At 40.9% G+C, this 13,143-nt stretch overlaps 1 protein-coding gene across 1 annotated transcript; it reads right to left on the bottom strand.

Moving 5' to 3' along the window:
• Positions 1-1,840: 1,840 nt before the first annotated feature.
• On the bottom strand, positions 1,841-12,237 carry LOC131255990 (uncharacterized). The gene is made up of 2 exons (XM_058256965.1): positions 10,382-12,237; positions 1,841-4,544 (listed from the first exon to the last, which is right to left on the bottom strand). Exons 1-2 carry the CDS (start codon positions 11,426-11,428, stop codon positions 2,463-2,465), a joined length of 3,129 nt encoding a protein of 1,042 aa, XP_058112948.1. The 5' UTR covers positions 11,429-12,237; the 3' UTR covers positions 1,841-2,462.
• Between the last annotated feature and the right edge of the window lie 906 nt (positions 12,238-13,143).

Genomic DNA, 13,143 nt, shown 5'->3' with positions numbered 1-13,143 from the left:
TATTATTTTTTATTTTTTAATATATGTTTCATATTCTACCAGCGCACATCAGTATATATTTTTTCTTAACGCATCTTGCTCATTTTTCTTTATAACAAGATATTAGATGCACTCATCCAATGATGACATGGTACTAATGAAAGAGTGTCAGTCCAACGTATGACACACGCACATGGACTTTTCCATTGATGTTGATGACATGGGTGTGATTGCATGTATCAGGAGGTTAGATGCATTCATCTAGAAATGACATGGCACTAATAAAAAAAAGTGTCAATTCAACATATGACTTACATAACTTAGACATTTTCGTTACACTTAATGCTTTTATTTAAAAGGTGCCTCTCACTGCATAATATAAAATTCTAATGCACACCACAACTGTAGAAGCTGCATATAGGTAATGAAATCTAAACCGTTCAAATTGTCAGCTCCACTGTAGATCAATATAATCCGAACTATTCAAATTGTTTGCCGCAGTGTAGATGGGTATGTACAAAATATCAGATTGATTGGACAGCCCTTTTACTTACCGGATATTTCTAACCATTCATTTGTTGGCCACCAATTGGAAAGCTGAGATCAGTGTAGTTATGGATTAAACAATGAGAAGAAAGAATTATTTTTTCAGTGATCTCACAAGCAACTAGTTGGATCATACAGTGCCTGATCAGCAATCTCTCATTTCCGAATGACATCCAACCCGTTCAAATTGCAGGCCCCACTATGAAAATCATCTAGTACAAAAATTAGATTAATCCATTCGTTGAATAGGGCCACATTTTACGTTGGATAAGATCAGCAGTTTAACGTTGTTTACTATGGTGTGACCAACATGATGACGGACAGGCCTGATTCTTGTATTATGTGCCATTCCTGATGGCACCAATCCTTTGGACGGTTTTGATATTGCACACGGATTTGGATTGCCTTCGTCAGGGTATCGGTGGAAGTTCCCTGTTCTCAGAAGCTAGGTGGGGCCCACTGTAATATTTGTGAGAAATCCACCCCATCCTTCCATTTTACCATATTCATCGTGGGAGATGAGCCCAAAAATGAGGTCGATCCAAAACTCAAGTGGGCCACACGACAGGAAAAAGTGGGTAGAGAAATGTCCACAGTTGAAACCTCCCTGGGGTCCACCATGATGATTATATACTATCCAAACCGTTCGTAAGGTCATTCCTATCGGGATGAACTGAAATCACAAAAATATCAACCTAGTCCAAAACCTCTGTGGCTCCATGAATGTTTCAACACTGGAAGTTCAATTCTCACTGTTTTCTAGTCGTGTGGCCCACTTGAGTTTTGGGCCTGCCTCAATTTTGGGCTCATGTCCTAATCTGATACGGCAAAAATGGATGAACGGGGTAGATTTCTCACAAACATCATGGTGGGCCCCACCTAGCTTCTGAGCGCAGGAACTTCCTGCCACAGGGTGTCATTGGACACACTAAACGCTCTTGCACGTAGGCACTAGTTGGACATTAACTTCAAAGCCCATTCAAACATAGACATGAGATTTGAGCGAGGTTGCCCAAAATTATTCTAGTCCAACAATCATAACCATCAGGTAAAAATCATAGAAATGGACGGTGAAAAGGCAAAGAACCACATCCATTGGTTGAACAAACACAAAAAACAACGGTTGGATTTGTCCAATCAAACGTTTTTTTCTTTTTCTTTTTTTTCTTTTTTTCTGGCCATAGGCAATCCAGTGGTGGTGATTGGTCCCACAAAATGCATGCCCTGCTTGAGGGGTCTTTGATAAGATGATTTCCCTGAGGTTTTCTAATCTTCACTTGCTGTCGACCCACGCACATTCACACATACTAATATGTCACATATAAGCTTTCCATCAGATGGGCGACAATCTAAATCAGGTCATTTCATTCCTGGGGCCCACCACATTGTTTAGATCTTTTGGCATAAAAATCAGGCCATTTCACCTCTCAGGTGAGTCACACTATACAAAACAAATGGACAGCTAAAACAAAAATTCCACTCCACTTACAGGTTTCACTGTCCAAATTCCTTCAGGGCAAGAACTGCAGGACTGCCGGACTGCCGTCCGCCTTCCGGTGCACCCCACTCAAACCAGTTGCATGGCGAACCGCCTGATAACATCACTTAACGGGCGGGTGGTCTCCCTCAGCTCCTGCTCCAATCTTGAGCTCTGAATGCTATTTCCAAACTTCAGAAGAAGGCCCCCACATCAACATTCTCTAGAAAAATTCAAATGCCGATCAAACACCTACATCCAATGTAGCAAAATGCATTGTGCACCATGTCGCATTTCAATATAATGAGTGAAAATCTCATGTTGATTCGATACAAGTCCCGTGCAAAATTCAGGCATGAACCATCCATACCGTGCTGTCTGATGAACTGGTTTTCATTTAGTACTCCGCCTGAAGATTACACATTTCACTGTATTCGAACAAGTGTAAAAACGTAAGCTGCTACTTCCTTTGCTTACTTGTACTTGCTCCTCTTGATCCTTCCGAGACGCAAGCTTCTACTGCAGCTATGATATGAGCTTCAAGCTTGTGGCCTTTCACAGCAGCACGCACTTTCCTGATCACCTGTAGCTTCATCACTCTCCGTTCAGCAGTTGACAGATGCTTACACTTATCCATCCCTTTGAGGAACCTCACAACTGTGTTGCTGAAATCCCCGCCAATCTTCTCAAGCGCCACAAGCTTCTCCACAATCTGCGGGGAGAATATCCGTTCCACAGCCGCCTTGCTGCCCACCTCGACAAGGTCTAAAAGGCAATGGGCACTCACTTCCCTGGTTTTGATCGATTTGTTGTCAAGGAAGTGGGCCAGTCTTTCTATAAGGTCCATCTGAAGCATTCGGTTTGAAACAAGGGTCCCACCATTCCCGGACAGCATCTCATGGAGGGCTGTGTAGGCAGAATCCTGTAACTCCACTGCGTGGCACTGCATCATCTTAACTAGTTCAGGAATGACGTCGAATTCCATGAATTTCCGAATGCACAGTTCTCCGCCTGAGCAGGCAAGCTTCATTAGCACAAAGGCAGATTCTGATCGCATTCGGTTTTGTTCAGAATGCGTGTATTGTAACAGAGCTGCTAGTCTTTCCACCAATGGGCTGTGCAGTATCATGTCTCGGACCCGCGGGTCGCCCGCCTTCTCGATGATTGGAATGAGGTCCTGCATCGCCTCCAATACCCGCCTGTTATCTCTTTCGAGGATCTTGTGGATGAGATCCTCAAATGTCTGAGGCTTTGGCGATAACGGGATGTTTCTGTCTGACAAGATGAATCTCTCCAAGCTATGCCTCGCATGCCAAGGCAGGAGGCTCAATGTCCCGGGACGGAGTGACTCGTGCATCAGCGGCCCACCCAACTCGTGGAATGTCTTCAATATGACAATTGCGTAATGTTGGGCCACATCAGATCCATTCTCGAGAAGTCCTATGAGCTTCTTATCAATGCCGGCAGCGAACATCTGCTCCACTGCCTTCAACTTGGCAGCCTTTATCAATGACATCAGAGTAGCAAACACGCTCTCGTGGCACTCTTCAGCACCAGGATTGAGCAAATCTGCCAGCTGGCTAATGCATGCACTTTGGAGGACTTTGTCAACGGTTTCTGGGCTTCCGTGTTCTGCCATCTTTGCGACGACGATAGAGACATTGGTCTGAATGACGGGATCATTACAGTCTCCTAATAGACTTAGGAGCTTGTCGACCGCACCCGTGCTTTCAAGAGATTGAATGTATTTGCAATAATCATCCTTATTGAATATGTTCAAGGCCCTTGCAGCTGCAGCTATGAGATTGGGTGAACCCTCCGAAATCAGATTGGCAATTTGAGGGCCCAATATACAACTGAAACTTGCGCTGCTAGCTTCAAGTTCCGAAATGGACTTACAAGTCATGAGAGCTTGGATGACAGCATCTAAGGTTACCACAACCTGCTTTTCTTCTAAACCGTCAATGAAATACCTCATCTTCTGCTCAGCAACCAATTTAACTGTTTCCTTCCCGAAAATGAAGAGCCACGGAGTGACAGACGCGGTGGCTTCGGCAGAAGATTCCAATAGCAGCATTTCAACAGCATTGTTGATTTTACCATCGAGGTAGAGGGAGACCATGTCGTGCACATGGTACATCGGATAGGCCTCGGTTTTGATAAGTAGAGAGCCTTCGACAAGCTTGCAGACTACAAGGGGGAACATGCTGTCCTGACCGAGCACCGACCATAGAGCTTCGAGACAGGCTTCTGGAATGGGTTCCGCCCATGACAATGCTGCGAGGACAAAAAAAAGCCGCTGGGAGTGTTCGGGCATGGCTTCCAAGCTGAACTCGAATGACCCAAAGATGGTTAGTGTATTTTCGGATTCTTTCTCGTTCACGTATGAAACCGGGCCTGGTGCACACGTGGCATAGGTGGAAAGATTGAGAATGGCCTTCTCCCATTTCTCAGCCAGGGTTTCTTTCCGGAGAGCCTTGCCCATGACAGCAACAGTAAGAGGGTGGTGGCCACATCGTTCCAGTAAGCTCTCCGCAGTGCTCTACAAGATAAAACTTACGACTTGTCAGCTAATTGAGGAGACGAGTACTGAATTAAATTTCAATTACAAATCTAATGAAGTGTAAACAACCAAAATTGCAACAAAATTGCAATTTCCTGCCTTAGCATACATGCTGCAGATCTGGACTTGAAATTGCAACTACTTAATACAGGACCGATGTATGAAACTAAATAATGAATGGAGATCAATCAGCAAATTAATTTAAATAAGTAAAAATCACAAGCATACTAAATACCATCTCACATTCCCTCATTCTAAGAAGAAATTATGAAAAGTTCAAGCCTAAATTAACAAGCATACATCCCGCATGACATACATGAAACTATGATCTAATGGATGTAGGAACATCCAAATAACTAGGGATTATCCTAACTTAAAGGGGAAAATCTAAAACTACCTAGGGCTATCTAGATTTGGGTGTGGGTAAGGCTAGGGTTTCGGGAAATTGGGGGAAACTTGAAATTAGGGTTTAATTGGGAAACTTGGGTAAATGGATTGGTTATTTAGGTTTTAACTAAGGGGGGAATTAGAGTTTTGGATAGTTGGTGGCTAGGGATTTGAGATGAATAAGGGAAATTTAGGAATTAGGGTTTGGAAAATTTGTTGAAATTGGGGATTTTTGGAATCAGGTATTAGGGTTTGGGTTTGGATGGGGAAATGGAGAGGGTTTTGATGGAAAAAGAGAAGGAAAGAAAAGGGAATACGGTCGCACGAGTGGGTTTGATATGGTAGGGTTTTGGGTCCCAAGGTTGGGTTTGATGTGGGAACGATGAAGAAGGATTAGAAGGGGTTATGAAGAATCTGAATGGGAGAAATCAAAAGTTGTGACAAATACCTAGTAAAGAATAAACTCAAAAAGGATAGATGAGAACCTCACGCTCTTGTTGATGGAATATCGGCCTCGCACCAATCTCTCTTCCAAATCACATGGAAGACTTCCTTACATCTCATGAATATTAGAGAAAAGGAAGATATTTTATTATTATTATTATTATTTTTAAATGAGCAAAAACACACATAAAAGAGGTCACCCTCCCCATATTAGAGAAAAGAAAGATTTTTTATTTTTTATTTTTTTTTATTTTTTATTTTTTTATTTTAATGAGCAAAAACACACATAAAAGAGGTCACCTCCCCCCTTTAATAGTCTCATACACTTTAAGAAAATTACAAAATAGTCCATGCTTTTGTCTTTTAGCCAAAATAACCCTAGTCTAAGGAAAACATATAAAATCACTCATAAAGTGTCCAAAAGCATAAATCAAATATAAAACTATATCCTAAAACATATATATGTCCTATGATAAAAAAGGTCCACGATCAACCGCTCGATCATATACTCCATGAGATCCAACGGTCCGATCGTTGCATCCATCAAATCCAACGGTCCAAATCACTCCCTAAAGCAACCTATGTGCATATTCCTAGTATGGGGTCTTCTAGATGCTCGTACATGTACTATGGGGTCTTCAACATGGATACATGCGTAGCCATGAGAGACTGGGGCCCGTCCCCTCCTCTAATACGTGTGCAAAGGTGTACGTGATGTGATGTCCTCATCACTATGTTAGTTCCGTGTTGGACTTTAAAGAATCGTAACTGAAAATTGAGGTCTTCTTCCTGACTATGAATGCTTGGAAAATCATTGAAGTTTGTCATTTTCTCTTGAATAAACCAAGCAGTTCAATTCACTAGTGCATCCAAAAGCAACCATAAGTCATTCACTCTACCAGTCAGTGATGGAGCACGAGATGGAAAATCAGAAAACAAGTCCCTATGGGGAAATACCATTGGGGGTTCCGTTTATACAAGCATACACAATAAAAGAAAGAGCAATGAGGGAGTTGGTTCACTTCTAATTTACAAGAAATGGCCTATGATTGGTAAAAGGTTCTTCAAACAATCCTATTTGGGTAATTACATGGTGACATGGAGTTTGTCACACCCTAAAATGAGCCTAGATGAATCCATTGGAGCCCTAGCGCCTATCTAGGTCAACTCTAGGTGCCTAGCACCTAAAAATCTTCCTCTACACTTATCTGGCGAAAGGATTCTTCAGAAAAGCCTTTGGGCTAGGCATAGAGCTCCTAGCACCAGTCTGTCAAGGTATAGGCGCTAGCACCTAAGCACCAGACACTTAACCTCTTTTACAATAGGCACCAGTCTACCTGGTTCTCATGATTCTATTTAATGCACTTCCTCTCGTCCAATGGGAGGTTGCCACTTGTCCATAACCATGTAACTACATTTTGGAGGGTAATTAGGACCTCCAGGGACTATGAATACCTCTAAATGCATCATTTGTGGAATCTTCAACTCTTTACAACTTTTTTACTTTGCATCTTGGGATAAACACTAAAACTTATACAAGTGAGCTTCACTAGTATGAAAACTCCCATTCCCACTGGACAGACATTGCACCAGCGTATTGCAACATCTGTGTCAGACACAGTACGACTCCCTCAGCCATTGTTCAAGGATAATAGGTGTCATGATCTGAGACTAGTTCTTTATTCAGCCTGACTTCCTGTGCCAAGCAAAGACCCCTAAGCACTAGATGCTAAGGACCGTGTTACTAGATGGCAAGCACTAACATGTAATTTGATGCTTTCTCCCCATCATCTTTGGCATATGAGATCCCTGATAATGTTAAAATGATTCATGGTTTTGTACGCTATAAGGCTATATGACTATCTGAAGTTGATGCCTCTCAAGATAGATGATACACATCATTTGCTAGTATCCCAATGCCCAACTAGCTATATGAGATAGCTACACACCGAAGGCCATCTCTGGCTTCCCCAGCTTGATCAATGATTTGGACACTCTGAATACGAAGGACCATAGATTAGGAGTTATTTGCATCATTTGCATCTCTCTACTTTGTATCATGTAACAAACAAAATTTCTTTGGTTTTTACCTTTTAACTATGGATTTGTTTCCCCAGTGAATGTAATCAAGGGCCTATGCTAGACCACAATGTGAAATGTACTTTGTTTCCCAAATCATTAAAAGCCTCTCAACGAGGCATGTTTCAATGTATATTCTTGAAATGGATTTAGTAATCAGACCAATATCAATCTTATTGATCAATAGACATTTGTGTTGAACATTATATCATCATGATGTTCAAGTACCAGAAGGATAGACCATATGTCGAACTATGTTGCACAAAGCAAGAATGGGCATGTGAGTTGGTGTTGATTTGGGAGTAGAAATGGGTAGTCAATGCACCACGGGAAGTTGGACACATGGCACCATGGTTCTTGATCAAGACAGTTCATTAACTGGGTCCCAAAGTGATTGGCAACAGCAGAAAGATCTTGCTCATGGGACGATCTTAACCATCCGAACATTGACTGTATAAAAAGGTCAGTAGCAAAGAATCAATGACTGTCAGCATTGAACACAGAAGCTCCACCGATCAGATGGGTGGTATCATCAAATCTTTGTGATTCATGGGCAGTGGTCCATCCATGGTGGGACCCGCCCAAAGACGGTGTGCAGCATAGACTTTGGTGACAGGGTCCAACTTGACCACAATGCATCAGATAAGGAAATTTGGGCATTGTGCTTTGCTTAATTTCACATTTTTAAAAAGGTTATGAAGTTAACACTTCATCAAAGCTCTATCAATTCAAATTTTGATTTGATAAATATCTAGAATTTGGAAACTGCAAAAGTGTACAAACATGTCAGTCAGTTTTTGGTTTGATTTGAAGGAATTGTGGGAGCAATAACTAGAGATGGAGGGCGAGGAGATTCCAAAGCAGGAGTAAAATTTTAAAATGAGAGCAGAACCTGCGTAGAAGTCCCAGCTACAAATATCTGGATTCTTGATAGGCATAGGATCAGGAATTGGCACTCAGTGCCATACCCGGCGGATCTAGTCAAGACAATCTGTTGACTAGTCATGCTGAAAATAACGTGTTGAACCAGTGTCGTTTGGGCAGTTCCAATTGCATGATACCATCATTGGATTAATACTACGTTTGGATGAATCAAATTGTAATAATTAGTTCAATATACAAGAAACTATCAAATTGCAATTACATTCCCTTGGAATCATATGAGGAAGTAGTCTTCAAGTTGTAGCAATATTCTTCCCATGTCCAACTTGAAAGTAACATAATTGAAATTTGGAGCCTAGTTCATCAATATGAATGCTGGAAAAGGAAATTGGGAGTTGGTCATTTCCACTCTATCGAACCATTTACACAATTCGATTCTACAGTTCATTCAAACACGGCCTAAACTGACGATGACTTGCAGGTCACAAAGAGATCTCTGGACAAACATTTCAAGAATATATAGGTATACATTGTGCAGAAAATAGATTGAACAGAAGCCATGGAGTTGGACCATAATCTTTCCTGAGGGTAGCTTTGATTTGTTTGGCAGCAAAAGCAAATAGCTTAGCAGTGACAAAGATGAAATTCACTATGAGATAATACTGCACCATAATAATACTTGTAGGGGAACGATCTGATATATTATTGCCATATAAGATATCCAGATATGGAATGAGTAAACCACAAATATGACTGGAAATGGTCAAGGTATGGATTTTACACCAGAAAATTGAAGTATTGGACACGATATGACATGAACACATTATCATATTTGATACCCAAATATCGAATGTGCGCATTACTGCTCTCCCATGATTAGGTTTCCTCTTCTTTTGCTAATTTACAACACAAGAAAGAGGTTGTTGTAGAAGTGATTAAATTGCGAGAGCACGCACTCCATTTTAAAAAAATAAAAAATAAAAAATAAAAAAAATCAAAGAGAACAACTATTTGCAGTTTTGCAGAGCTAAATAATCATTCAAGAGGACGTCAGCATACCAAATTGCACACAAGATAATTTTGTTCAGTTCGTCAGACCAACTACAACTCATGTTATTAAAATATGCCATATGCGGTGTAATTTTACCTAGCATATCCTTTATGGGTACTTAATGGTAGGATATTCGTTAGTTGTCTATGACAATTTATGCCAAATAACAATACATTAGGCACATATGTGTATGTGCGGATTTGTATACGCGTCTATCACTTCTCGCCGAATGAAAGGTTAGCTAATTCTATACTAATCTGGTTTTGAACTACACTGGCATATGATGCAATTTATACACTTGGAAACCAAACTATCCAATCCTTCTACATTCAATCAATGAAAAAGCCATTTGAAGAATCAGAAAATTATAGATTTAAGATGTAGAATATAGGAGACCAAGTTTCTTGTTCGTAATGAACAGGGAACTTCCCTGTTTGGTACCTAATCTGTACATGTGGGGCCCATGGTTGGGGACCATCGAAGCAATCAATGGGATGAAAAACCACGGGTCAAACATGTACATATTAGGAACCGAGCGAGGAAGTTACCTGTTTGCAACGAATATAGAACTCAGCCTCTTAAATATAGATGCACAAGAGCAGTAGTAATCACTAAGGGCCTGTTTGGGTTCCACTTAAAAAATGAGTTCATCTCATTTTGGTTAATTGTAAAAATGTATTAGAGATCATCATTGTTGGTTATCAAGATTGTTTTTAATGCTTACCAAAAAGAAGAAGAAGATCTCTAGTACATAATTACGATTAACTAAAATGAGATGAACTCCATTTTTAAGTGGCATCCAAACATGTCCTAAGTATACACTTCATTATTTTGCTAAAGATGTTATAAAGTGGAATATGCTGTGTTATGCCTTTGCAGAAGAACTCATGATTTTACCAAAGCAAAAAAAAAGAAGCAAGTATCAACTTTTAAGAAATGAAATAGATATTGACCAGATTGCTGATTTTCATACCGGCAACTCATCATTGCTAAGTAGGCTGTGGTAGAGGAGAATCGCCTTGCTTATTTCCATTATATCATCTTTGCATATTTCAACCTTTTCAGCCTCTGTTATTTCATAAACGGCTTCATTTCTCGTGGTCACCAAGAACCTACAATCATTATCATACAGCTTGGCGAACCGCTCGACAATGTCTTGCTCCCACACATCATCAAGAAGAATCAAAATGCTTTTACCAACCAATGCCTCTTGAAGCAAGCAGCAAATGTCTTCAAGATCTCCACCCATGTCATCCCCAATCTTCTTCCTGAAACCAATCTGCACCAAAAATCTACAGATTTTCTTCGCTAAGCGCTTATGGTATTCAACTTTACTTCCATTGCACACAACTCTACTACACCACTGCCCAAGCGTGAGCTCAACCGCACCATGCAGGAACCTCTTCGGTGGGTCAGACGCTACTTGGCGGGCCAAGCACGATTTTCCAATACCTGATAAACCAACAATCAGGATGACCCGATTAGACTCCTCTTGCTCTAATAACCTTCTCACATAGTGACACTTTTTTGAAATTGGGTAGCCTCGTTCCGAATTGATTCTCAACAGGACAGGAACATCTTTAGCTGTAGACTCTATAACTTTCTCCACATCATGGGACAACTTCTGTGATTCGAGCCACCAGTTCAAATCACCCCTGATTGATTGGACCAACTTTGAGAGCGGATCTCCGACCACAGAACTCCATACAACCTTAGCGAAGTTCTTAGCTCTGCTCTTGGACACAATTTTCCTTGCCTTAGTAATATTGGGATGCAACCGCTCAATCAGCCCATTCAAGCTCTGAATCTGACGCTCTAGTTGTGGGTTATGAAGCTTGTAGACATGCTTCTGCTTAACGCGCCGTGTCAAATTCTCAAGCTCGGATACAAACTCCTCAAGGCTTCGGATTTTCTTCGGAGCTTCATCAAGGTTCCTCGAGGCTGCTTCTAATGCACCCACCGCTCCAACCATACTAGCTACTATTTGGGTAGCAGAAGAAACTACTTGCAAAGCATCCATCCAACTGGCTAACAGTAACTACCGATGATTCTGACTTCAAATCAGATGTTCACCGGCAACAATCCGAAGCGTTCTATATAGGGGAAAAATTCTTAAAGCCCGTCTTTTTACAAGTTAATAAACAGAAATCAATAATCGATTCCTCGCCTGGTTTGCAATCAGAAGCCATGACACTAGCAAAAACCCAATTCCTCCAGACTGAAAAGGGGGTATGAACATTGGTATCTACTGAATTATCTGCTACGCCGAAAACCCACTTTCTAGAACCAGAAATCACAAGAAATGCATCGATTTCCATCGTATAATCCATGACAATCAAGCCCCAAATTATTGAATAACTGCTGGATTATCCATAAACATCAAAGCCCATTTTCTTCTAGATGGAAATCCATGAAACCCATCGATTTCCACCAAACAATCCATACCAATCATACCCGAAATCCTCAAAAAGTAAGTAAAAAATCAAAAGCTAATTCCTCGAAAAGTACTGAGATTTGATCAGTAAAAATCAAAACCCATTTCCAATATAAGGAAATCCGAAAAACCCATCAAAATCTCTAAATAAAATGATAATCGATGAAAACCCCACTACTCAAAAATCCATCAAATCAAAATCCAATATCTATTCAAACATGAAAAATTCAAAACCCCATTTCTCAAGATTACAAAAACCACCTACGGAACCACCGATCAGCTCTTCGAAATTCAAAATGGAATTACACCAACTTGGGAAAATTTGAGCTCAGATCATCTTATCTGGGACTCAGATAGTAAGATTCATGCAAGCATGAGATAATGAGAGAGAAAAAAAAAAAATCAATACAGAGGAATTGCTTTCCAACGACAAATAAAAAGGGTCAAGAGAGAGACAGGGAAGCAAGTGCACCTGGTTGCACTTTAAGCTTCTAAGTACACATCGGTCCGTTTTGGTAGGTGGACCATCTAACCATTGGTCTGGATCGCCTACAAGATCCTAGTCACTCTTCATGGCCCAGCAAGAAATAATTATATTGATGAGCTAATCCTGACGTTTCAAATATTGTAGTGTCCTTTCTAACCGTCGGATTTTCAAGCTGCATGTGGAATGGTCAAGATGATTCTTTGGGGCGGTTGCTTTCCAAAGTTGACCTTTTCATGTCGGTTTTCTATTCTTTTTTTCTTCTTCTTTTTTCTCCCTTTCATTAATCATTTGACCTTTTTTCTATTTTACATGATCCCAACCGTCTATTATTTTTGGCAACGGTCGGATAGAGAAGTTGCTCTGATCACGTGAATTTTCCATGGTGGACCGTGAAGAATGTAAAATGGACGGTCCAGATCAATGATTTGGCCTTTCCACATGCCTAAAAGCATCGGCGGCGCACCTAACGGGAAAACGACCCGTTGTAGGGAGCGCGTGCAACAAAAAACTCTCTGGGCCACCATGATGTCTGTGTGAAATCCAGTCCGTCCATCGTTTGGTTTGGTCAGCTAACGCAAGGGCGTGAACACAAATTAAGGCAGATCCAAGACTCAAGTAGGCCACACCACTTTGATTGGACGGCATACATGCCCGTGAAGGTGGTTTCAATGGTGGATGTCCCATCCTAATTCTTTCTTGCCTTGTGGCTCACGTGAGTATTGGATCTTATTGATTTTTGAGCTCGTAGTGCATGATAAGTTAATACAAATGATGGACGGAGCTGATGCAATAGAAACATCACGTTGGGCCCCAC

Source organism: Magnolia sinica, chromosome 1 (genome assembly GCF_029962835.1).
Source record: "Magnolia sinica isolate HGM2019 chromosome 1, MsV1, whole genome shotgun sequence".
Classification (NCBI taxonomy): domain Eukaryota; kingdom Viridiplantae; phylum Streptophyta; class Magnoliopsida; order Magnoliales; family Magnoliaceae; genus Magnolia; species Magnolia sinica.
The sequence above is the reverse complement of the archived record's forward strand: the minus strand, read 5'-3'. Positions and strand labels throughout refer to the sequence as shown.